Source organism: Pieris brassicae, chromosome 10 (assembly GCF_905147105.1).
Source record: "Pieris brassicae chromosome 10, ilPieBrab1.1, whole genome shotgun sequence".
Taxonomy (NCBI): domain Eukaryota; kingdom Metazoa; phylum Arthropoda; class Insecta; order Lepidoptera; family Pieridae; genus Pieris; species Pieris brassicae.
The window spans coordinates 15,450,249-15,477,862 of record NC_059674.1 but is presented as its reverse complement, the minus strand read 5'-3'; the positions used below and the strand labels follow the sequence as shown (position 1 = coordinate 15,477,862).

Below are 27,614 nucleotides of genomic sequence, written 5' to 3'. Positions count from 1 at the left end.
TTTTTTATCTATACATCACATTAAATTCTTATATTACATACAACACTTAAAACATTATGTAAAATTTTTAATCTATTATTTAAAATAAAGCTGTTAGTAATTTCTATGTTCTACATAGATTAATTACCATCAATTACCTTATTTACATTAAAATTAGATGTTAATAATATCAATTAAATAGCTAATTTTATAATACTTTCCAAAAATATTATTCTAGCCTTCTCTTATTAGTGCCATTGTTAATTCATATTATGGAGGATGTTGCAACATTACTTACAATTAAACAATAGCAAATACTATTCTAATTTCTTGCTCCTGAAAAGGTTTCAAATGATTTCCAATAAAGTGTAATGGTATTCCTACAACTATATTCATTGGAACAACTTCATTACTACAACTACATACATATAATACAGTACAAAATTTTAGTGTCATTTAAGTATCTTACAAAAATTTACAGTCAATATCACTAAAACAAATTTTACTAAAAAGCTCTTGATTTTTAATTAACATTTTTTTAATGCTTAAAATCATTATGGAAAGTCAATATTCCTAAAGGTAACACGATTCAACAATGGTGACTGGACACCTCACCTTACTTATCTGATCTTTTCAAATTCAGTCATAGTGCAACGCATTTTCAGCCAAAGAATGAGTGACAGGTGACAATTTGTCATCGACATTGTCAACGGCTAGACGACTTCTGGCTCTGTCAGACCATTCTACTCGGCAAAAGGCTGCAGTACCAATAGACGCTAAAACTGCTAGTACACCTAATTGGACGGAAAGCAGGGCCTTGGATGAGTAGAAGAAACAAGCTGCTGCAGCTAAGGACTGGAACATAATAATTTCGTGTTAGAATATACATATTAAAAATTACAATAATAAAAATCTATCAACGACATCAACACATGCTTATACGGTGGAAATATTATGAGGAAACCAGCAACTCTTCAATTTAAAAATGGTGTATCAGACACAGAAGGCTAATCGCATATTTGCATATAATAAAGTAAACAAAAAACGTGTGTAGATAAAATAAATTATTAATTTTATTAGAATTTTTTGTCTATTATTCCTATTTTTAAACACGAGTCAAGTCAACCTAGCATTTTTAAATATTTGACAGCTAAAATGCTCAAGTGAGGTTTAGTAATCAGTAGTTAAATCTCAAATTACGAAGTAAATAAATAATTTACCTGAGTGAACTTGAACAGCGCAAACGCTGAGGTACTATTGTCAGAGTATTTCCCGCCCAATATGGAATAAATCTGAGTATTGTAGCAGGCATCCCCGAAACCAAGAAGGAAACTGCACAACATGGCCAAGTATGACGAAGGTGTTATATAAGAGGTGTCCATTGTGTCACCGAATGGAGCTACATTGGGCAAATTGATGAATATGAGGAAGAAACTTGTCATGTGGATGAAATAACCCATGATCACGATTGGGTCCCGGCCCCAACGAGTTGTTTTGTTGCCTAGGATACCGAAGAGGGCGCCACCTGTAATCAAATTATTTTTGAAATAAGAATTAAATAGTTTTTAACCTGTCTGAAAGTTCTCATAGATATGAAATTCATTTTAAATCGATTGAGTTTTTAGTCTGAGTCTAGGTCGACAAATTTACATCCATGGCTTAGTTTCATGTAACCTTTAAAATAATGATTTTGAACTATGTGGTGTTTGAATCCCAAAAATAATTATTTCCCTTTATATATAGTCACAAACGTTTTTATCTAAAAAAAGTTTAAATTTGTATTTGAAAATGCTAGAAATGAAAAAAATATCAGTGAAACAAATACAAAAATGTATCTGCTAAATATAGGATAGTATTAAGAATCGTTTCCTAATAATAATAAAAAAAATAAGTTCAATCTTTAACTAGTTGAAGAATTTACTTCCTGACCAGAAATTTATTTAGGTGTTTTCCTATTATTCTTAAAATAGGTATTGTTATTCTTACCAAGAACTTCTCCCATTCCAATGAATACTCCAGAGAGACCCACGAGTTGCTTAACATTTTCGCCCATAGCCAATGTAAACCCAATACTAGGACTGTACACTCCACTGAAGAAGGATAACTCAACACCTGAAAATAAATGCCAAGAAATTTTTAAATAGTCAAAGACTAGAATTTAGCTAAACATGTAGTATGTTTTTTTATTAGGATTGAATAAAAGTTAGCAAACAAGCATGACCGCCCTGTGCTTTGCCACAGGAACACAAATAAAAACCATCTTTCAAAAAATCTGAATACTTTTATAGAATAATTCTTAATAGACACTATGTAACTATCAAAACTGACTAGATAAAAGGAGACTCCGTAACAAATTTCGGACTGGTAAAATAATACTTCCGTGCCATCCACAGATCAATAAAACTCCAGTTGATATTAAACCTACCGGTATAAATAAAAGCGGCACTCAAGAAAATCATATCACGCGTGCAGAACAACTTTATAGCGCCTTTGAAGGCATCCAAAGGACCTTCCGGCTCGGCCACGATTTCGCACTGCAACATAAAATACAATATTAATTGCCATATTAAACCGATGAGAACACCGTGTCACCCTTGACCGGTTTCGGCTTTTATGGTAACGCAACTAATAACTGAATTTCAATCAAAGATTACAATGGGTCACAGGATATTTCCATACATTTAAATCCGAAGCATGTTCTTATACGTCATGAAAAGGTTAATTTCTTTACATCGGTCATAAGGTCAACTACACAACAAATATTTAATAGCTATATTGATAAAATAAATAGTTCTCTCAGTTGATACAAGTTTATACTTCTCTACAATTTTGTCTATGCTTATTACGGTATAGGGTTTATTAAGCCCTATAGTTTTTACTAGTAATGTCACTTTTCAACCAAGCGTAAATACTATTTGACAAACAGAGACAAAAGAGTACCTACTTAATTTAAAAACGTGAAATTAGACTTGTTTAGTTATTATAAGGAGATGTCAAAAACGTATTACATTTGACAACCGCATTAAAACTTAGTACGCAATGCGTACTTAATGAAGTATCGACTCCTAACACCCTTACACCGAAATGTTAATAACTATATAAATTGAACTTATGCATACATAGAGAATTAATTTATACCCCGGACATAGTTAAAAGGCATAAACATCTATCACAGAAACAAATAAAACAATTTGTTTGCATTACCTACATCTTACTTAAAAGTAAATATATTCATTAAGATACAGAATAAATAAAGTCAACATAATTATTTTCCTTAAGGATGTTGGACACGATGTTTCCGGAAGTACTCGTGATATTTTCTTCATTTCCTTAAGTAATAAAAATATGATTTGTCAATTTGACCTGGCGTTTTAGAGAAAGTTTCGAAAGCCTTTTTATACATTTAACGTTAAATAAACGACTTGCATAACTTAGAGCGAGGATAATGTTAAGCTCAAGACCGGAGGCATTGGAGGCCTACTGTGGACACCCACTGCCGCATCCAGGGGTCATAGGACAAGTCAAGTATAAATACACGTAAGAAATCTATTCATTTCTGTATATAGAAACAGTTCTATTCCGTCGACTCATTTTTTCATAGATATTGTATGTAATTATTTATTTGTATAACGCCTAGTAACAGAATTCCGAAAACTGATCTATCAATTTTTAATAAAACATACTATAAATAAAGGTATAAATTGCAATATATGTTAAAAGATTTTGCAATTAAATTATTCACCTTGACATCGTCAATAGCCGGAGCCCGTCGTGTCGGCCTCAAAAGCAGCAGGAAAACAATACCGACAGCAGACACAGCTGTTAATGCACCAAACACCACGTTACGGGTCTCAAGATCTATATGAGTTTTCCCTTGGAACTTTATGAATACGAAGAGGTTACCAAAGAACAAACTGAAAAAAGAAAAATACAATTTTAAAAGAGGTCCTACTTTATATTACACCTATTTAGACTACGGTAATTCCAATGGACAGATGATATTAGACTAATTTATTTCCACAGGATCCCTCAAAGTGTGGGTAATTTATTTCAAGTTAGTAGTAAAACAATTAATGAAGTTATAAATAGCCACGCTCTTTATTTTTCATACAAAATAGGCTTATAATAGAACACGAAAGTGTCGAAATGTGTGGTTCTTTCTTAGAGCCGGTTTACACGGCATTGAGTTAAATGTTTCGAGACCGTAGGCCGTAGCCCTCTAGTTCCTGTTTCGAACTATGCAAAACCTTATCGATTTTTCAAGCTACATTAACAATGATCCAGTTTATAAACCACGAAGTATATATGTAGAATTGTATTTGCGAAGTAATGGCCAAATTATTTTTCCAAAATAAGTGAGTACGACAAAAAAAAGGTAAATCTTTCTGGGTCAGAGGAATGTTTAAGATTTTAAAAAATATTCAAACAGTTTTGATCATGGCCCTCCTGAAAATCTATAAATAACATGTTTGACTTTACCTGCATTGTAACATAGCCCAGAAAACCCCGGAATTTCTGGATATGGTGTCAGCATCACTGTTGAGTGTGAGGTAGTTACCCTGGCCGGTCCAAATGGCGGCTGCTCCTGCGCCGATTAAGACGCTCGCCACATAGAGTAACCATGTTCGAGGAAACAGGAATGTTATTATGAAGAATCTGTAATAAAGTTAATACAGTATTATTAATAAAAAAAATTGTTAACAGTAAATAAATTTTCAAAAAAAAATTATGAAAAACTGAAATTGAAATTCCAAATAAATTTTCGAATAGTCTAATTAACAATCATATTTTCCTGTGAAACAGTCCTGTAAATCGATAGACTAATAGCAGCTCTTATTAAAAAATTCTATTTCGTTTTATATAAAGTCAAATTTTTGTTTCATATTGTTATGTATTTCTCAAACAAACGAGTTATTTATGTTGCATTTAATATGATAATTAAGTTTAATTATTGTCTAAATAGACTATAATCATAAAATTCAGGTATGTAAAGTAAGTAGAGTTACAGAAGTTGTTGATACAAAGACGGAATGCAAAAAAAAAATCGTTTTAATATTTGCAAACTCGTAACTCCTAAAATCGAGACTGAAGATACTTCGAAACTTGACTATAGGTAAATACTGTTAATATTTTATTATTCTCTATAGTATATCTATAGTAAATGTAAAAAACAAAGACCTGAGGACATAGGTACACAAATAAAGCAACCCTCACGTATAGCATTCTATATTTATTTATTTGGTTACAAAACAGATAATAAATAAAATACAATAAATAAAAGTTAAGTTAAAACATAAAATAGACACATTGGATGTATCCACAAAAAGTTTCACTACTAAAAAATGTGATACAGAGCAAAGTAAAAAAAAACAAAATGTGACAGCACAAAATTTATAAAACCGGACAACGACAAACATACACAGACGATACAAGGTATATGACGTTAACAGTTGTTTTAAATTATTTTTAAATAAAGCAGTAGAGGAGTGCGAAAAAGGGTCAATGTTATTGACAGAATCTAAAGCAGAACACGTCCTGTGAAGAGGCTCTCGGAACCCAATGTTGGTTCTGGCACGGACATTGAATGTTGTGAGTTCAAGAAGATCTTAACAAGTTATTTCAAGTACGTATATTTCTCTTACAGTAACAAAATCTATCAAATTATGCCTAGTAGTAGGTAATAAAGATAGCAAACGTTTCATTAATTATTTCTAGTTTATAGACAAGTAAGCGATCAGACTTCTGCATAACACACACATAGAGTCGCACGCTGAAGTCACTAGGACATACCTTTTGTTTTCAATATTCAATAGGTACATATATGTTTCTTTAATGAAAGGGAATAAATACTATTGTTGAATCATAAGTTATAACCATTATCAGTTTCTATATTTAAAATACTAGTAGTAATTATTACGATACATTATTACTTGAAAAGTGAAACTTTGGTCATGGTAAGGTCTTTACACATTTCGTAGCAAATGCAACTGGTCTATAATTAATATCAAACTAGTAGGTACGAGCTATAATAACCTATAAAATGTTATAGTCACTTGCGTAACTCCGATACCTGTTGTACATGACTGCAATGCAGTAGACTTAAAATTTCATAGACTTATAAATAATGAGTGAACGAGCTAAGAAGTCGGGAATCTGATATTATTCTTAAATGAATACAAGTTTGCAAAAAAGGATCATTCATACATTGGTTTGTCGATGGTAAAAATTTTAAAAAAAATGTAATTTCCATAGACAAGAACACATTTTCTGTGTCATTTATAATTGACGGATATTACAAAGTTCACGACGGACAAAAACATTTAATTTGCCACAAAAATACCTTAAACTACTAAATGACGACTAAATACGGTCAAAATATTTAGCTTGCTTACACGTAGCTGCACCTATTAAACCAACAAAAAGTACAAATCCTTGATAGAGTGAATGTGAAACTGGAGCGTAATTGTTATTCTATGAGTTAATTTATTCGTTAATAAATAATTATTGATATGACATTCTAGACTGAGGGCGCCAACTTAACTTCTAATTTTAATACTTTACAATAAGCTTATATTTTAAACATTCTTTGGAACCAAAGGCTGTTGGTCTGATGATTCAACGTGCGACGGGGTCGTAGGTTCGATACCCGGCTTTCGAGCATCAATGTCTTTCGAGACTTTCTGCCTATGCGCGCATTAAAGACACGCTCGTACCGTGTAGGAAAACATCGTGAGAAAACTGACTTAAAACCAAAAAGTGTGGAGTGTGTCAGGCACAGAAGGTTGATCACCCACTTGCCTATTAGAAATGTTCAAAAGATAGAAAAACCTGAGGCCCTTGACCTAAAACGTTGTAGCACCATTGGTATATTGGATCCAAACGCGTCGCCAGAAGGAATCTTACTTGGGGATAATGAAGTAGGTAGTCTAATGGTGAATATTTGAATGTTATTTTAATTGTTTCGTGTCTAGTATGAACCCCTTTTGGGGAGAGACCTTAACTTTCTTTATGGATATGTCTTCAGCCCATCGCATTTATGGTCTTCCTTCATCGTTACATACAAATATTTCCCTTAATAATATTACTTGAATTGTATTCTTGACTTGATTTTCACAGAACTTACAGACTTAATTCGTGACACTTTCGTAATTTACACTTAGTCTTAATAACTGATACGGCACAAAATTGTTTTAAATTCTAGTGAAAAAAGCTATATATAATCACACGAAAAATATAAACAAAATTCCATAAATTTGGTTTAGTTAAGAAATTGTTTTATCTAATAAATATTATATAAGTTAAAAACAAATAGTGTATGTCTCAAGTAGAATGTAAATATATGCAACTATTATATAAATATGTCTATTATATAACTTTCTCATTCATTTTGTTTTTTAACAGCAGAAACTATTAACATGCATTTAATCACTTTTAAAACACGTTAAATTTTTTGCTGTAATCATAATTATTAATTAGTCAAGAAAAAAGATATTAATTTGTTTGTCACAAGAATACTTATGTTGAAATGTATTAATACATTGTTACGGCGCTTTATGGACTGTATCAACTAAAAAACGGGAGAAAAGTTTAGTTAAGCATAAATAATGTAAAATTGTGAAAGCTGAAAAAGTGTGCTGTATGTAATGTTAAGAACTCTGATGAATAAGACAATATTATAAAGAATCAGATTTACATTTGTGAATCTTATTGTTATGAGAATTTCACTAACCCGTAACCAATATGCTTATTCTGCAACCAGAACGTTTTGGTACCTTCAAATTTTATAGAAAATCTAATGTCAAACATTATGCCTAATATGACCCACTAAGATCGGGTACCACTTTTCAATAAACGTTATCCGTGACCACGTTATCGCTATTTTAAATGTCACTTAACTCAAGTGCCTAATGAATATGAAGTAGTTTCCAGAAACCAAAGGCCAACCATCTTCCAATGCCAAATTAGATGTTGTTGCCGTCAAACGGAAATGAAAATACTAAATGTGATTTACCGTCTCAAAGATTGTAAAAAGTAGCTCAAAAAATTTGATAATGTAAACGCTACGATAAACATTCTATGTTTACAGTTGCAAGTATAAAATCAAACTTCATTGATTATCAAATGCACAAACCGGTTTAAGACCAACAATACTCGACCAAAGCCTAACTTCCTAATTAAACTTACTAAGCAAATAAAGTTATTATAAATCCTTAATTCTTTGGTTGTTTCAGTCTCTCCTATTCGAATTTTTAATAGTTTATTTACCGTGTAACACCCTACTACTATATATATACTGCTATACTGTAAACAAAAGACTACGCTGCGACCGAATTAACAAGGGTGAACTGTGTAGTAGGTGTCAAAATTACAATATTATTAAAAAAAGGTTATTTCACAATGTAAAATATGTGATAAAAACAAAGCCTTGTTAAGAATTCAGAACAAAATCGATAGATTTATGCAGCGATTCGCCTTGGTTGCTCAACGGTAAACAGCCCACGTGTTTCGCGACGCAATGTTACTATACATCTACACGTATGTATATAATACAGAAATAATAGTATTAAGAAACGAAATTAAATTAATACTGTATACCTGAGAGATAAAAAGTGTTAACAGTTTTATAATTTTTATTCTGTAAAATAAAGATTGTTGAATTCTAACCCGGTAAGGTATCTATATATATATATATATATATATATAAATAATAGGTCAGGTGCTAATATTTTATATTTTCTCTAACTAATAATATTTTTGTATAGCGTACACTGTGGCTTGTCGCGTTCACTTGTTTTTGTTGTTGTTACGAGACACATGACCAGTAGTTACAATATTGCTAGTGAAAGTCTGCTATTGCAATGTGATAATTTTGAGCCTGTGCTTAAAAGTGTTTTGTGTTCCTTATATACACATTCTCTAACTTAATATTTTTTTGTAATAATAATATTATAAATACTAACTAATTGTAGTATTTAACAAGGATATTTATCTCTACGATATATTATTACGACACGTGTATAACTGTCAGCTTTATGTTCTATCGCTAACCGACGAAGGTCATGATAAACAGTTTATCAAATCCTAAGAGCGGTTATAATTTAAATTGCATATGATGATTTTAATGAAAGCTTTTATACAAAACTTTACTTAGGTTAAACGTACATGAAATTCATATCAAATTACTGCAAAAGCGGCAATGCTAAAAGTTTCCAACATCTATAATTACGAATAACGTAATCTATGTTTGTGACATATATTCTTATAATAACTATAAATGATTGCTCCTTACCCCCTAAAATTTTTCGTTCAGGAGGTCATCATAGATTTTTTAAGGAGGGGTCTGCCTAGTTTATTTGAATTCGCAAAACAGTTCGTCATACTTACAAATAAGTCACAGCTCCTATAAGCATTGCCCCTCTGGGCCCAGTTATTGTGATCACGGAAGGTGCCATCCAGTTACAAACAGCGAGGGTCGCGTAGATGATGGCCAAGGACGTGTATCCATCGGCTGTAAACGTGCTGTCATCTTGCCTTATGCTGTCCAGAATCGTTTTCTGAGAATAAATATACAAATGTAGTAAACATAGATACCATTACCTAGCCTAGACAAATATCTATTCTAATTTAATAACAAAAAAACGTTATCGTCTATTGAACTACGATCTTATAATCTGCTAGTGGACCCGACAGACGTTGACCTGCATGATATTTCAAGCGATTAGGATATTAAACAAAGTATGAAAGTACCGACTGCAGTGCTATCAACCCCATCCAGTGAGCCACCCAAACGCATGCAAAAATATCATTCAAATCGGTACAGCAGTTCAAGAGGAGTTCAGTGACATACTCACGTATGTAATTATACATAAAAAGGTTGTACTATAATATTAATTACTACATTTAGCATACATTACATTACATAGAAGTTTCCCTTTATGTATATTTATACTAATGTTTGTATGTATGCTTCTAAATATAGAACTAGTTTACGAAATATAGATAAGGGCAATCGATTTTAAATCGTCTTTTTATTGATCTAAACTAATGTAAAATGGTTCAGTTCACAACGTGCTCTACACGAGCTTTAATTGATAAAAATAAATGGAACGGCTTTCAATATATTTTTAGTATTTTATCGCAACACTATAAGCGAAAAAGATAATAAGAATCTTGACCGTGTGAAATGTCAATGTCTTGCTGTATCATAAAGTTTCGGACGTGACATCGATTAACTCCATTTAAAGTTATATTTCTGTTTTATATTATACTAAAACCCAATACGTAATAAATTATTTATATAAAAATCCAATGACACCAAAACCGTAATGGGCCTCGGTTTCAGATTTCTGCATTTGCCTTGATAATTTATAAGAAAACTATCAGCCATCTGTGTCTAACTCACGTTAATTTTGTGTCTATAATACATATGAATGTAGTAGGAACAAGTGTTTCACTGATGCAATGGTTGAAAAGCATAAAATGCTATAGTTCCCAATGTAACGAATGTAAGTTCCAAATTACTTTGTATTGTATTTATTTCTTTAAGAAATTTGTTGAAAAATAGGTTACGAATTCCAATTTAAAAAAAAGAATATCGTACACATCTAAAATATTTTTATTGATATACTTAATCATTGTGGGCGGGAATAAATTACATAAATGAATGACCGAAAAAGGGCAAAACTTTCATTTCGCATCAAGGCGATGGAATAACCAGAATTGCAAAACTTTCAAAAATAACACTTTAAATTATTTTGTATTAAATTTGTGTGTTCCAGATGTCCTGGCTTCAATTACCGGTGGAATAATATATTTTTTTAGTTGGAGTCGGGCTTCTACATCACATTCTACCTTTTCCAATACTATTTGTAATATGTCCTCATAGTGATTTTTTATTATTTAATGGAATATAAACCAACTTTTGTCTTGCTTAGGTCATGATAGGCTAGGGTTACCACTATCGTTTTAGATTCCCATTAAAGAGTAATTATTTAGAATTTTACTTACCCTGAAGGTACACCTAATTTATTAACAAAATCGGAATACAGACATGAACATTTTTTTAAACTTTCGCAACAGTTTGACAATGTTCATAAATATGCATTTGAAGTTATAAAATTATATTTGGTCATAATTAAATGTCGAAGTTTACGTTGTGACCTAAAAGCCCACCCACGAGGTACACTGAAATGACTGACTTACGACATAATACAATATTTTTACGACATTATTACAAATTAGCTAATAAATCCACTATAAATTTATTTATGGGTGTATAAATAATACAAACAGCAAAACATACAATAATCTCTATAGGTTAACAACGTCCGTCAGAGTTCTTCTGGCCGAGCATCGATTGGAGAACTAACTTGAAGTAAATATAACAGTTGAGCCCTTTTTTTATATCCTACATTAACTTGCATATCTTTCAATTACTACAAAAAATATACATTCCATTTAAATGCAATGGCAGTGTTTTCGAGACCTCATGAGTCAACCATGCAGCAGCACCTGCAGCAGCTAGCACAATGAGGTAAATAACTTAATGTTTATTTTTCTGTTTACAATGATTTATTATTTAAAAATAAGCTGTGATGGTTTGTATACCGCCGAAAGGAATGTACATTATTAGCGAGTTAAGGGCAGAACTGACTCCCAAAACACATGTGGCCAATGAATATTTTTATGTGGAGTCTATTATCAAATAGTATTAACATGAAAGGTTTTCAAAAGACATCCTAAAGTATGTCGTTAATATATTGTTACTGAAGACGAAGCAATCGATTTTCCTCTGTGGAAATACATTGCAATTTTCTCGTCAACACGTGATTGCATTTACTCACTCAAAGTGCATTATTTTCTAGGTATATAATTTCTTTGTGCATTTATTTGTTCATAGTAAATATTTATTTGTTCAACATAAATCATACCTAAAAATTGGCACCGTATTGAACTGTAACGAATATGTTAAACTTATGGTGGTATAAATATATGGTATAACAGTAAATCTTACGCAACTTTAAAATATATTAGAAGTTTTTATAATTCACAGGAGTTTAAGTTTTTAAATCACGATTATTAAACATTATTTTTAGGGATAACTTTATACACCAGTGTAGTTGGACGAATTAAGTTTTAATTAATTAAGTTAATAATAAACTTTAAATTAATTATCTATAAGATTAAGCCTCCTAGGTTCTAATTCTACTATTTCCAGTATGTGTATGCTAACAAATAAATTTGTCAATTGACCCTTTCCACTTTCCCACAGATTCGCAAAATATTTTTATAATTAGATGAGTTAAGTTTTCATGTATTTTGTTACTTAATATTAGTTCGAACAAATCATGCTGTGTTTGCCTCTTAAAAAATGTGGGTACTACTTATTAATTTTCTTTCTTTCTAGATGCGCGACTATTGTAAAGGCCTTATTATAAATAATACTAATTAGATAAATATACCAAAACAAAATTTAATTGCGAGTCAATTACTGCGCTGATAACAATGTCATCTTCATGACATGTTATTGAATAGCAGGCCCTGGGTGCTATCACGTCAATTAAATCAGCTTGACCTACATCCAGAATTGAGAATCCTTCATATTATCGAGTGAAATAACACGATAAGATCCAATGATTTCTATCACTTAAATTTTCCGATAACCCAAGGATTACATAAATGACTGTGTCTCAACAAGTACAGAAGACAACAACCCTAGGCAAGTAAAGAATTAACGATAAAACAAATAGAAAAAAGATAATGCGATATCTATATTGCTGAAGTTCATTAAACTTGAAACAGAAACACATTGTATTACAGTATGAATTATTTAAATAAATTGTATACAAAATATATCTTTGAAATATCACACTATTGTTACTTAAAAAATAATGCGTTTGTTGTTGCCAAGTCTAGGAAATACTAGTAACCGTTGATCTCAAATCATATTTAAAATTTCAAACGAATGTTTACAACTTATTACTAGTATGAAAACTAATTTTTATGTTAATCGTGAGATTAAGAATTCGATACGCTTTCCTATTCCTTTGTTCTCATGCAGAAAGATAAATTATGTAATTATTCAGTAAACGATGTGAATAGTAAGTAATATACAAGCAAAGACATTTAAATATATATAGAAATTGTACATGCATTTGTAATTAAGAAAGCAATATTGTATCTATTGCAGCAAAGTACACTGTAAGGCATTATTGATTGTATTTTCCTGATTATAACGGAAGATATTAGAATGCCGGAAACGATTTCTCTTTTATCTTTGCCATGGATTTTATTTGATAGCCATTTTCCTTCTACTAAAGTTTATTTATTTCATATATTCTTCGTTAATTAACCCACACTTCGTATGAGAAAAAGCTTCAACCAACGTTTAACGTAGTTGAATTGAAATCAGGCCGTATTTTAGTCAAATAATATGTATATGCGGGATAGAACAGATTTGAAACTCTTAGATAAACATATTTGATAGATCTAGCATACTATGTTAACCCTAAAACTGGCCCGAATAGGCCTTCACCTAAATACCAAGTAATGTCTCAATCATACCCCTTTATCGTATACAAAACCTTGAAAGTAATCTCAAGAATAAGACGCATATTGCTCTTATGTAAAAGTTCAAAAAACAAAATATGTATACTATTATATTTGGGTTATACAAGCGTGTCGATAATCTCAAATAAAGCTTACATAATAAGCACGGTACAAACCCGTTTTGATCAGACTTTCCTACCTATATATAATACATAATATTATTGGTCCACTAATCACTTTGGATTTCGCGATAATATTGCGCTTTCAATTGTAACAAAACATAACATTTATAATTACTCTTGAAGTCGTTTCTTTGGACTTCTAGTTGAATTGCGTGCGACGTAAAATGCGACTTTCCATATAATCGCGGCTCTTTCCCGTTGAGACTAGGTATAATTATTTGCTTAGTATATTAATATGATCCTAATAACGATTTTGTTAAGGGGAATATTACATATGTATATTGGTTAGAAAATACATATGACTGTACAGAAAAACGGTAGACAATTTAGAAAATTTTATACTAAACGGTTGCCACTTCAACTAGTATTTAGTAGTACTAGCTTTGAAAATAAGATAAATGAGGTAAAGCTTGTACAATCCCTTGAAAGAGAAGATTTCAATTGTTTATTCGCTGTATATACTCGAGAAGAAAAAGTTAATAAATTTGTAAATATACCAACAAATGCGGGCGGCGTCGTTGTGTATGTTACGCACGTCGCGTGGAGTACACACCTCCAAGTGACGGCCTTTGTGGAATGTCGACCTTTATTTTTTTACCTACGTAAACAGTATGGAAGGAGGCTTGTTTCTGGTTTATGGTTCGTTATTGTAAATTAGTTAATTATTGTTCTAGATTGTTTTGTAACTAGCCAACTATATGATTTAGGAACTTTAACTTAATCTGTTTCTGTAAAATGAAAAAAAATTCAAACTTAAATGCAAATGTATCTCTATCATTCATAGATCAAATATATATTTAATTTTATCCATAGATGTTAAGTACATAATCTAAAAATATATATGTTTATATGCAATACTGGGTAATATATATATATAGCATAGTAATATATATATATATATATATATATATATCTTACCCTTTACATAGGTATTAAAACAAATTATATGTTATGAATATTTTAAAGACTCAGTACTCTATAAATATATTAAGGCCAATTAATATACCCTACACTATATGTATGATACTATAATATTGCTTACTTACTGAAGGTTAATTGTGAAAGTATAAGTCAGTAAGTATATTGTAGTAATAGTTAAAAATTAATGTTTATTTGAATGTAGGACATCCTTATAGAAAATTGGTGAAAATAATTGGAGGGTATATGTTTAAGTAAAAACTTTGTACATATTTGAATATGTAAATTTGTAACTACAATAAAAGTTCTAAGACCTAAAGTACATAATATGTTTACATACCTCAATGTTTCCCATAGTTTGAAATGCAGTAAAAACGAACATAAATCCGAACCCAAGTAAAATAACATTCATAAATTTTCTCTCCATCGTGAAAGATTTTCAATTGGATTTAATATGTGAAAAATAAACACTGTCTTCTTTCTATTATATGCGTGAGTATTGAAGGTGATTAGTTTATAATGAAGAGAAAAAAAACAATAATAAAAGAACAAAAAGATATTACACTGTTGAACGAAACGCGTACGCTTTTATAATAAATAGTTTGGGTTGCATTCTCCAAAATACTAAACGAACTCCCTCCTCAAATCCACAACCAAAGTAAATAAAGATATTTGATTCGCCAAATTAGTATTATACTGGCTTTACATAAAAGCTATATTTGTTTGGATCAATGACAGTAACGTTAAATCATCACTTATTGGATGCCATTACTATTTTGTAAATATGATCTTACATCAAAGTCAAAGTGACATAGACAGCTGAAATCTACATTCGTAGCTACGAATCTAGCTAGATAAAGAAGTCACAGATTGCTAATGTAATTGTAAAAAAAACTAAATATGTCTTTTCTTATTATTGGGAGAAAATGTCGTAAACGGAAAGATATCTTTTAACCCAAATCCTTATAGAGATCATAAACAGATGTGGATCAAAATCATATAATGTAGTTTTTAAAACTTTTGACTCTGTCACATCTCTTTATGTCTGTGTCTGTGACATTTATTTTTCTGAATCATTTATAATTTACTGAATTCGGCAGTATTTGAACGATTTCTTATAAATTTTTGGTCTAAAAAGTGTTGTGATTTTAAATTTATGTGAATATTGAAATGTAGTGCCTTATTGGATAAACTAAAGTATGATAGCTGTGCTAAGAATGTGAAGATGATCTCATTGGCGTGCTGACATTAGTTACGTTCTTTTCGGCGATATCTTGATTTTATTGTGGTGATCTTAGTCCAATGACCTTCTAAAGTGGGAAGAAAACTGTATCAAATTTAAGAAAATGAAGAAACAGTTCTACAGAGTAAAACAGCTAGCCGACCAAACGTTTTCGAGGTATTTATCTTGTTTGATAAGATTTCCATTTCTTTACAGCTACGAAATTTGCATACAGTTATGTTGATGATATTTGTATATTAAAAAAGTATAGATGAAACGGTAAATATTGATAACGCAAAATGAAGATACATAAATCATAATTTAATATCTTTGTTTCCCTGTTTTATTGACTGTTCTGAAAAATATATGCAATATGTATATTATATCTTCAGATCAGGCAAAGGTGAGATCTTGCCAGATGAACTACAAACAGCAGACAGAAAAGTAGAGCACCTTAGAAATGCATTACAATTGCTTAGCAAGAGGTTGTCAACGGGAGCTGGAAATACTCAGGGTCAAGACCCTGCAGCTCGAGAAAAAAGGCTGAAAAAACTTCCAGAATACCTATTAGGCTTGTCAATGTGTGAAGCGAGCAACTATGATGATGACGATAGTATCCTTAAATATATTTTGTACGAATGTGGTAAGTGGTTTGTAATAGGATCAGCAAAGTTAATTGTTTCAAGTTTATTATGAGAATTTAAATAGAATATTTTCTAATTACACAGGAAAAACTGAGAAATTTCTTGCAAATGAAATTGCTGAGCATGAGTTAAAAGTTGAACAATTAGTATGTGCACCACTTACAACAATTAGTGAAACAGATTTGCCTGCTATCATGAAGGCAAAAAAGCAACTAAGCCGTCTTATGAATGAGAAAGAATCAGCAGCAAGCAGATATAATGTAAGTTTTATTAATTATGGCTATATATATTTCGAATAAGTTAATTTAGATATAAAAGATCACTAAATTATGTATTCTGACATAAATGAACATCACCAATCGTATATAATTAAATCCATGACTGTGGTATGATTGCAATGTCTGCAATATGCTCCGTAGTTATCTAAACTGCAACATCAAAACAACATAATTATTATTGTTAATTGTAACTTCATATTAATATCTATTAATTAAACTGATTATAGATATTGTTTATTAAATTAGACATTATTGAGATTGAACTAGAATTACAACTTTTCTACTAGTCATTCTTCACTAAGGGTGAACAGTTACATGTGGCATTTAGTAATGATTTGTATAAGTTTACTGTATATCCAAATGGCAGCATCAAACACTCTTTTGCTGCCCTATGCTTTCTAATCAGTAGATAACTAATTGGACCTTATATTTCATAGGAGGTTTTTACTAACTTTTAATACATTATATTCCTTGAAAAATAAATTAGTGTATTACTAAATATAGCTTGTATATATATCATATTTTTAAATATCAGTATGCTGCTAGATATAAAGATATCAAGGAAAAACCAAAGCCACTGCTAAGTGATTTTACTTATTATAAATATTTATTTTGGATAACAATTCTGTACACAAAGAAACTAGTCATATAATAACACATAATTAGTTTATTTGTCAAGTCCTTGTCATATTAATTGCCTTTGTTATAATAGTGAAAGAAATAAAAATATTTATTTGATGCTTCATATGTAATCTGTTCAAATATTATATAACACTATTATAGTACCTCTTATCTAATCCAATGACTTGCTGATAGTATATTCTTTATAAATAAAGTTAAAAATCAAAATGTTTATATATTTTAAGCCATTATTTTGGGTATACCTTATTAAAATAACTATATTAAATTATCAATTTAAACAAAAATTTACCTTAAAGTAATGTCAGATATGAGAAACATTGTTTATAATGCTCATTGAAGAATAAAAAATTCATTTAAATAAATTCTGTCTTGCTTGACACATAGATTATTTATTATACAAACAATTACTTGGTACTATTATCAGTATCATTATTATTAGTACAACCTGCTACAAACCTTTTTGCAAATTTTGTTGTATTAAGTCTTGACAGACAGAAATTAGAGACTGTCACACCACCATCACTCCTTAAAATTCACAATTATATAATATGTCAAAATCTAATACAGTTCTGACATACTGGACTCTCAATCTTCCTCAATACTAAGGATCTACTGTCTTAGTTGTAAATAATGCTAGATAATTGAAACATTTGAATTATTCAGACTAAAATTACATGCTACATCGGAATATTTACAAAAAATATGTATATATGTCACAGTCAACTAGCTTAATCAGCCATTCAATTAGCCGTTTATCTAGCGGCCTGAAAGATGTTCACGCAGTTGATCAAACAACTAGGCAAATGACTTGGATCAATGAAGTTTCATTACTTGTTAGTCCGTTGAATGTTAATTTAAATTTAATTCCACTTCCTGCCACTCTCAAATTCGAAACGAAACTCTTCAAACTGTCAACATGGCCTGGGAAAACCACAACCTTGATGGTGTTCTCCAACAAGTACAATGAAAGAGTGTAGTTACAATAATAATGTGAATTTGACTTAAGCAATTTAATTTTAAAAGAAATATATTTTGAGTCATATGTTTTATCTTTTATATTTCTGCCAAATAATGACTGTATCGAACGAATGGCCCAAGCATTAGCCAGCCAGTTTATTAAATGTTGTGACAAACGCTGAATATCTTTCAGGCCGTTAGTTAAAAGGCTAGGCTGTTCATTGAACGGCTAATTGGGCTAGTTAGCTGCGACATATATATATATATATATATATATATATATATCATATGATATGCTAAATATTTTTAGCACCTCGAGCGTCAAAAAGAAGAGAATCCAACTAAGTTAAGTGCCGCTAAAGAGGAATACGAAGATGCGGGTAACAAAGTGGAGGCAGCAAGGGATGCATTAGCTGCTGATATGTTTGCGCTGGTCGCGAAGGAAGCGCAGCTGGCGCACACTCTCCTTCAGTATGTGAAGTTACAGAGAGCTTACCATGAATCGGCGCTGCATTCATTGCAGGATACCGTCCCGGAACTTGAAAGATTTATAAGTAAGTAGGAAATAATATTTGCTTCTCGTTTTGACGTTACTTTATCCTCAATCAATAAAACTTAGTTGCATGATCCATACTAATGAAATAGACTGTGGTTTCTTACGTTTGATATTTAACATAGAAGTCTTTAGTCCTCAGAGTACAAAAAACTTCAAACTAAAAATAAATGTTAGTGTTTTATATTATTTAATGAAAGTTATTGAATACTACTCCAGTCATTTCAATTGTAAAAATATAATTTACGTAATGAAGTTGAGTGCAAGTAGTGATTAATACGAACACCTAAATTAATAAGAACGTTCTTGGTACCATTTAATTGAGCAAGTTAATCCTGCGTGAGACAATAAATCATTTACACGCACTTTAGGAAGTTTTATTGCTTGTGCCCATTTACAAGAGTTATTGCATTCAATTCTCAACCTTACAGTTGTAACTTTGAATGTTGTCTCTGGTTTTATTAGCCTATGAATGGATTTCATGTTATATGGTTGTACGGTTCCTGGATCAGTGGACATGTTTTAAATAATAAACAAATTATTATGTACACTATTTATTATTAACCCGCGTTAGGATATAATTTTTTTTTATTGCTATATGAAAATGTTGAAGAGAGTGCCTATGGCTTGGCTCGTAGAATGGTATAATATTACATTTTATTGACCTGTATGCAAAGAATTATTGTGTGTGACAATCTGATTTTGCCGAATCAATGCTGTCATTTGTTCCCTCAGGAATTTGTCTCAGGTCGTCAACGGTGTAGGCGTTTGTTACATCATAGCTAGCCCAAATAAGGAAATATTTTACATTCTCAAACGTAATGGATACTTGCATTTTTTTTACCAATGTGTCGATTAGTTTTAGAATATGCAATTTTTATGTAATACTTTTTTAGATGACAGTTCGGTGAAGCCAGTATTTGGGTACCCACTGGAAGAGCATTTGCGCGTGACTAGTCGCACTATCGCCTTTCCAATAGAGATTTGTGTTTGCACATTACACGAGCTGGCGCTTAATGAAGAAGGGCTTTTTAGGATTGCTGGTGGTACGTTTTATTTAAGAAAAATCTAATATTTACAGTAACACATTTCGCGGGTTAGAGGGACCGAGCTGTGTATCTATCAAAATGACACATTCTTAGCAATTTAGATGCATATTAAAAAAAGTTTCAAATATAATTAATTATTTTACAGGTACTTCAAAAGTAAGACGCATGAAGTTATCCTTAGACGCTGGTTTATTTAATGTCCCACTACCATCAGATTATAAAGATATGCACGTCGTAGCTTCTGTGCTTAAATCTTATCTCAGGGAGTTACCGGAACCCCTATTAACATTCAGGCTCTACGAAAACTTTATTATCGCATCACGACAACCAACGGAACAAGCCCGACTCAATTCCCTTTGGGAAGCGATACACTTACTTCCAGATGCAAACTTCCAAAATCTTCGCTATCTAATTAAGTTTTTATCCGCCTTGACACAAAATCAAAGCACAAACAAAATGACTCCCTCAAATTTGGCCATTGTCATAGCTCCCAATCTTCTTTGGGCCGTGGACGAGAGTACCTTCGATATGAACATCACTACGGCTGTCAATTGCGTCGTTGAACTTCTGATCAAGCATGCCGACTGGTTCTTTAAAGACGATATCAACTTTTTCATTTCTTTTACCAAAGAACACCTACTCCCATATCAATGCTCTGATCAAGACTACGGATTTACGTCAAACTTTGGACAGGGCTACAACCAAACCGCTGCTCTTAATCAGGAACAGTCGAATGGAGATTTCAATAGCATGAGCAAGTCCCTATTCGATTATAATCATCAAGCGTCCAACAAATCTACGGTGGACGGTCCCGGCCGACACTCTCGCAGTAACAGTCACGACACTAGTTTAATTTTACTGGAAAACGACATTAAAAAAGCACAATCGAACAGTTCTTTGTCTGATCAATCTAGTCCACCGCATGGAAGTCCTAAACCAATAATGAGGCGGAAAAATAAGCCTCTCGCCCCTGTGCCTCCTAACTTCACTCCAGACAAGAAAAAAGCTGAAGCACAAACGCAAGTCACAGAAACTAAGGAGCTCACCGTAACAAAAGAAAATGAAAAACCTGCTAAACCACCGAGGCCGGTTATATCAGAAACTGGAAAAGTTATCACTGGCGTACAAACTATAAACAGGTCGACGTACCGACAAAGTAAGGCTTTGAAAGAGGAAGCATCACGCAGCGGAAGCAGAGAGAACCTGACAGATACTCGTCGACAAAGCTTTGAGTTCGAAAAAGAGAAGTTTGACTTCAAAAACGATAAAGACACGCTAGTAGTCAAGAATATGACTGCACAAACGGGGGTAGTAGGGAGAATGAAAATCATCGGCGATATAAGTGGGCCGGCATCCCTGGGAGCAGAGAAAGACAAACCTGTCAGAATTCAAATTCCTAAACCCACGGGCCAACCACCACCTCGGCCGGTTGCAGCACCCAGGACTATAGTCCCCGCGCCAGAGACAGAAGACGTCCAACTACGTCATAAGCCAGCGGTACCAGAGCGGCCAGCTACTCTACGCCCACAAAGCTTCCGTGGCCAAAGGTCGTCTCTCGCAGAGGGAACGGAGGTGGCACCCACAGTATTAGAACGTACGCACATTTACACAGTGGACAAACAACATCCGACGGTGATTCAAGTGGGTGGAAATGAAGAGGAGCCACGTGCAACCGTACAAAGGACGCACAGTTCCGGCGGCAAGGATGCCGAATTGGACGAACCAAAACTGACTAACGCCAGTAGGCAACTCTCGCAGTCGGATGGCAGTATTACAGACGGGCCAAAGTCTCCGAAAGCACAGTCTAACCGCCCCCCTCGGCCCATGGTTCCTGCCCCTCCACCGCCGGTCGTCCCCCCGCAAAACGAGAGCACAGACCTCTAGTCCAGCATTTATATTAACGTAAATACCATTAGTTTTACGACATTGACAATTATTCATCAAGTTTTAGGCCTCGGTTCCATAAGTCATAAGTTAAGTCGAGGTGCTCGTGAGCGATTTTAAAGGCCTTATGTATTCGCAGTTTAATGATAGTTTACATCACCATCTTAAGATGGAATTATTTACGAGACTGATGCCCTCTATTTTTACATCTTTCGTAAAGATTTAAAAGTACAGCTATACATTTCTTTGCGAATAATTTATTTTTGTATCGGAAGTCGTTTTATATGATGATTGTAGTGTACTAAAATTATATCATCTAATGCTATTGTCGGTTAGAGTGACTCAGGTTATTATTGAAGTTATTGCAATATAGACGATAACTCGTCCATTTAGTTAGCGTGGGTTGGGTTCGAGAAACATATCACAAAAAACGTCAATTGATTTTATGTATTGGTCTAAATAGATATGCTTATGTACTATATAGATTATGTTGCAATTTTTTTTGTGATATTAGAGATTGGAGTGAATGTCCTCACGGCGGGCGCACAAACAATGTTGTATTATTTACGCCATATTTTTATATTGTGACTACAGTTCATTAGTTTTGGCCGCGCTGTTTTGACTCGTAATGGCTATATGTTATGTAGTATTTACGAAGTTCTTTATGTGATATGCATTTTATTAATATATACTGCAAGTATAGCTTCTGTTGTAAGTATAATAAAATCACAAAATTTGATAACACGTTTTATTTATTTAATTTATCCATTTAACAATGTAGTGGTTTCGTTTTCCAACTCGAAGTAAAGAGAGCTGGTTTGGCAGAATATGAACTGACTCAGTTATAACTTCCTGTATGTTTTTAATCTTTTGGTGATTTATGTAAAAACCTCCCGCTTGAATAATTCTCATGGCATCAGCTGTCAAAATATAGACAAATTAATAAGTTGATTAATATAACATAAAGCTATGCAATTAGCTATTAACAGATATTTATATTTTAGTTAAGTTAGATATCACTACCTTGGGTTTGTTAGCCCTTGTATACTCATAACCGTCACACAGGCGTTTTATCTAAAACATGCATTGAAAAACTTAAGGCAAGTATGTTATAAATTTTTTGTATCAAAGCGAAACAATTATGTTATGAAATCTAACCTATTTTGGATTATAATATAGATTTTTATTTAGTTTTTAAAAATTACTTTAGAAATAATACATACCCTCAGTTGCAAAACACTTGGCTTTCAAACCAAGTTCAAGAACAGTGATCCCAGGAGACAGAAGTAATTGGGTGACGGGAGCCCCTTCAAATACTTGTTCTAATTCTATAGAGCTCAATGTTATTAGAGATTTAACATTTTTGCTGTGTATAGCTTCTGTTGCTATTCGCGCCTTCTTCAGCCCCTCCTCTGTTATCAAAGTTTAGAAAATGTAATTTACAGGTATCATTAATATTAATTATTTTATTTAACAGCAATTTAATTATGCAAAAAATGTATGTAGTCTTACTGTGTCTTATAAGCAGATATTTGTTTACTACCTTCGACGTCAGACCGGTAAATGTAATATATTAAAGTTTCCTATGTTTTTTTTTTAATATTAGGTGTTTAATAATTTCTATAAAATATTTTTTATTATTTTCTAGTTGCCAGCGTTGGCTTGTAAACACTAAAAAATAACTAACCTCCGTGAACTAAAACTGTCAGCTGATCAGCTAAGCATTGTTGTGGATACCTATCCTCAGGATGGTTTTTATGCTTAAACATTATATCCTTAATTTCACCTAAACTGTAGAAAGTAAATAATTTTAATAACTTTTCCACTTCAGAGTCTTTGGTCCTAATAAAAAACTGGTAAAGACTATATGGGCTTGTTTTGTTTGGATCCAACCATATTGCATTACCCGCTGATTTTCCAAATTTATCCCCCTCTTCTGTTGTTACTAGTGGTAATGTTAAACCTAAAAATAAATATTTTACACTCATATTTATAATATTTTTAAATTAATTTTAATTAACTTGTAACACCAGTATATGAGTGAAATGAGTTGCATATGTAGGCAGTGTCCACCCAAGTATGTAAGTGTATGGTCTTAACTTTATGCCAGTTAACACTGAAAATGTTTAGAACTGGCCTGTTCAGAATCATTGCTAATGAAAACTTTTTTTGGATTCCAATTGTAGAACTCTTTGGTAACCTCATGTAGTATATTGCATTCATTTGTGAATTGGCGGCAAATCTAAAACTCTTGTTACACGTGACAATGACTTACGCGAGATTTAGGTCAGTGATTTATTATGAATTTCGTTGTGGCCTTACTCAACAACAAAGCTATGATAGGCTGCGATTAGCATTTCTTACTGAAGCCCCATCTCGTGCCACTATTTACAATCGGTTTACCGAGTTTAAGCGTGGACGAAGCAATCTTAATGATGATCCTCGTGAGGGACGTCTTTTAACAGCGACTACTGAGGATAACATCAGTGCTGTGTGACGCCTGATAGACGAAGATAAGAGAGTGACTTATCTGGGCCTTGGGCCCACTGCTTTTCTCAGTGGTTCCATAGATTACGACAATGAACAATGAAGAGATGAACAGAGATTACTTTGAAAAACAATATAAGTATTGGCAACTTTGTACATTAAACAGATTCAAAATTCCATGTTGGATACTTTAGATAGCAGAAGCCCAGGCCTTCCTTAATAAATAACTCTAGTTCCTCCTGATCAAAACATTATATTGTTTATATTTTTAATATTTTATTATTGTTGCATAAGTACTCACCATATACACTTTGCTTTGTTATTCTACTGATCAGTTCATGGCCAGCACTAATATTACCCATTTGATCACTACCACCAATCTGAAATGAAATTTATGAATAATTTTATTAAATCCTAGTTAATCTCTTTATTACAATTTTAAATATTTGGAGCTATAAAATTACCTGAAATTTACAATTAAACTCCTTTAATAAATTTAGCCAGTCATATGCTTGGAAAATTTGGTAAGAAAATTCAGTAAAACTCATTCCGACTTCTGAATTTATTCTACTTTGAACACTTTGTTTTAACAGCATTGTACCCATTCGGAAATTTCTTCCTATTTCACTGACAAACTGTATTGAATTAATCTCTCTATACCAAGTTTCATTATTGACAATTCTAAAAAATGCATATTTATTTTAATTCACAAATCCCTTTAAATAACAACATATTTTAAATAACTTCATACATTTAACACACTTTATGGGCTTTAGCTTTCTTTCATCTGACCAAATATATTTTTTGTGATTTTCAAACACCTCATCCAGGTTGTTTTTAAGGCCATTTATATTTTCTTGAATTATGTTTCTCTGCAGTGCCAAACGATCTGTATTCTTGCCACTGGGATCTCCAATGTATCCAGTAGCTCCTCCTAGCTAAAATATAAACTATTTTTTATAATTTAAGTAGAAACAAACAAAGAGCACATTGACTTGCAAAATAATACCTACCAAAGCAATAGGATTATGTCCTCCTCTCTGCCAATGTAATAAGTTTACTATCACAAGAAGGTTCCCAATATGCAAACTATTAGCAGTAGGATCAAAACCTGCATATACACACTGTGGTGACTTATTCAGTAGAGTTACTATTTCTGATCTAAAAGAAACAATCACGGTTACTTGAAAATTGATATTTTTTATATATAAGTTAAAAATTAAAAGTAACTCACGCTGCAGTGTTTGGAAATATATCTTGAAACATTCCACGATCACTAAGCTTTAATATATTTCTATTTGAGGTGTACCTATAGAAATTTTTACAAAAATATGTTTTATGAACACCAATAATACTTTTCACCAACATTTCTGTTTCGGTTTGAGTTTATAGATATGTAATACAAATAATATAATTATAGCAAATAAAATTTATGGTTTTTCCTATGCCTACAACATATGTAATTACTATTTTATTTTATTTTTAAGTACTATTACTTAGAGAAGAAAAAAAAGACTATTCTTTTTTTTCTTTCAATTTTATTCTTATTTCTAACCCCAAACCGAATATCGGTTAGACAGCGATCAAAGTCATCTGTCAAGCATCAAGCTGTTGCTCAGCTTTGAAACTAATTATTATAGTCGGTTTTCATCCCTTCTTTTTCTTACTACCCCTTATAGAAAATACTTAAATACTACTAATGGGCATAAAAAGCATATGATGAGCTTTCTGTACTAAAGATGTTATAATTTTTTGTGATTAGAAGAATAATACATTTATAGCAGTGTTCAAAAATGCTAAGCTACTTATGCTTTTTTTTGTGCACTGTACGGTTCCTGGGTCATCGGGGTGCACTAAATAATAGAAGATTTTTGGTTTACTCTATACTAACCACTCGCAATATAAAATATGAGCTAAATAATGAAGTGCTAATTGCTATGTATTCAATTGAACAGTCAAAGAGAGGGCCTACGTCTGACTATGCTCTCGGGGTGTAACTCCGACGATTTAGGAAATCTTCACTCTTATAAGTGATCAAAATGTACAGCCATGGCACGTACATGCACTGCAGGGCAAGTTACAAAAATATTAGATTGTGCTCGAGTAGGTAGCGAAATCTTTAGATTTGACACGATTTATGGACTTAACGGACATCCATATGAGTGGTAAAATCAAATAAAATTGAACCACTATATTGACCAGTACAAAAAAGTTTATTGACCTTAGCTTAGTTACTCCTGATACAGCATTAATTTTTTAACCGAAAAAAATATCTTAACTCGAAATCATAATGACACGCACATAGCACTATCCGTCAAATTGACAACACTGCCAACCAACACAAATAATTTAGGGGAATTCCCTAGGCATAACTTTTGAATTTATCTCAACTGAGTTGTCATGAATAAAGTGAGGTTGCAATCTGTCATATTCTGGAAATGGGAGGAATTTCATAAAGTTCAGTTAAATCGAGATTTCTGGTATGGATTCGAGGCCCCACTGAGCTTGAGGGCCCTTGCACTGCCCCGTCTAGCCCCTAGGTAGCTACGCCGCTGATGTTAATAAAGTATATATCTGAATTAAATAAAGTTTATATTTCAATTAAATAAAATTTATATCTCAATTTAATAAAGTCTATATCTCATGTTAAGTGATGAGCCTGAGCTTACGCTGAGCATTAAAGAGGCCCTGGTAGCAGCTAAATTATTGGAAAAAAATACTTCCTTTATCACCAAGATGCCTCCATATCACAAGATATAAATAAAATAAGTAAAAAATACAACAAAATTACTGGTACAGCAAAAGATGTCATACAACAATAGCAGACTAAATGCAATAGCATTCAAATAAGATTCTTTTTATTACTAACATTAGTCTGAAATAAACTATTTCTTTTTCTAATTTTTATTCCCTTCATAACGTCAACTCTCGTATAACGCCATGAAATGCAGAGTCCCTTCAGTGTCGTTACAGTGTATAAAGAGGTTACACTATATCAAAAAGATAGTTTTATATAATATTAATTATTATAAACCGATACAAATGTAACATCTTGATAATTGTCTGTAATCTATTGTGACAAACAACAAAATTTGTAAAGTAAAAAATAAAGCATTGAGTGCTATTAGAAGTGACTATTATGAAAAAATAATCTAAGAGATATAAATCTTGTTAAACCATGTATATAAAAATATAGAAAAAAATCTGTAGTCAAATAAAATTAAGATTAGCCACGAAAATATTTATTAAAAAAGAATATAATAATAACAGA

The 27,614-nt window shown here is 32.0% G+C and overlaps 3 protein-coding genes across 4 annotated transcripts; 1 reads left to right on the top strand and 2 right to left on the bottom strand.

Annotated features, from left to right (window-relative positions):
- Positions 1-353: 353 nt before the first annotated feature.
- On the bottom strand, positions 354-15,381 carry LOC123715004 (UNC93-like protein MFSD11). The gene is made up of 8 exons (XM_045669763.1): positions 14,968-15,381; positions 9,364-9,533; positions 4,459-4,635; positions 3,722-3,893; positions 2,405-2,513; positions 1,966-2,091; positions 1,200-1,504; positions 354-834 (listed from the first exon to the last, which is right to left on the bottom strand). Exons 1-8 carry the CDS (start codon positions 15,052-15,054, stop codon positions 619-621), a joined length of 1,362 nt encoding a protein of 453 aa, XP_045525719.1. The 5' UTR covers positions 15,055-15,381; the 3' UTR covers positions 354-618.
- A 297-nt stretch (positions 15,382-15,678) lies between these two features.
- On the top strand, positions 15,679-22,595 carry LOC123714951 (rho GTPase-activating protein 44-like). The gene is made up of 6 exons (XM_045669652.1): positions 15,679-16,026; positions 16,242-16,492; positions 16,578-16,753; positions 18,681-18,924; positions 19,820-19,969; positions 20,118-22,595. Exons 1-6 carry the CDS (start codon positions 15,974-15,976, stop codon positions 21,854-21,856), a joined length of 2,613 nt encoding a protein of 870 aa, XP_045525608.1. The 5' UTR covers positions 15,679-15,973; the 3' UTR covers positions 21,857-22,595.
- Position 22,596: 1 nt separating this feature from the next.
- Positions 22,597-25,829, bottom strand: LOC123714952 (tyrosine--tRNA ligase, mitochondrial). 2 transcript variants are annotated; one of them, XM_045669654.1, is made up of 8 exons: positions 25,578-25,829; positions 25,357-25,504; positions 25,106-25,281; positions 24,808-25,024; positions 24,645-24,723; positions 23,544-23,819; positions 23,080-23,268; positions 22,597-22,776 (listed from the first exon to the last, which is right to left on the bottom strand). In XM_045669654.1, the coding sequence occupies exons 1-8, from the start codon at positions 25,709-25,711 to the stop codon at positions 22,613-22,615; spliced, it is 1,383 nt and encodes a 460-aa protein (XP_045525610.1). In that variant the 5' UTR covers positions 25,712-25,829; the 3' UTR covers positions 22,597-22,612. The 2 variants fall into 2 exon arrangements, with proteins under 2 accessions (XP_045525610.1, XP_045525611.1); XM_045669655.1 differs by lacking the exon at positions 22,597-22,776 and adding an exon at positions 22,857-22,930.
- Between the last annotated feature and the right edge of the window lie 1,785 nt (positions 25,830-27,614).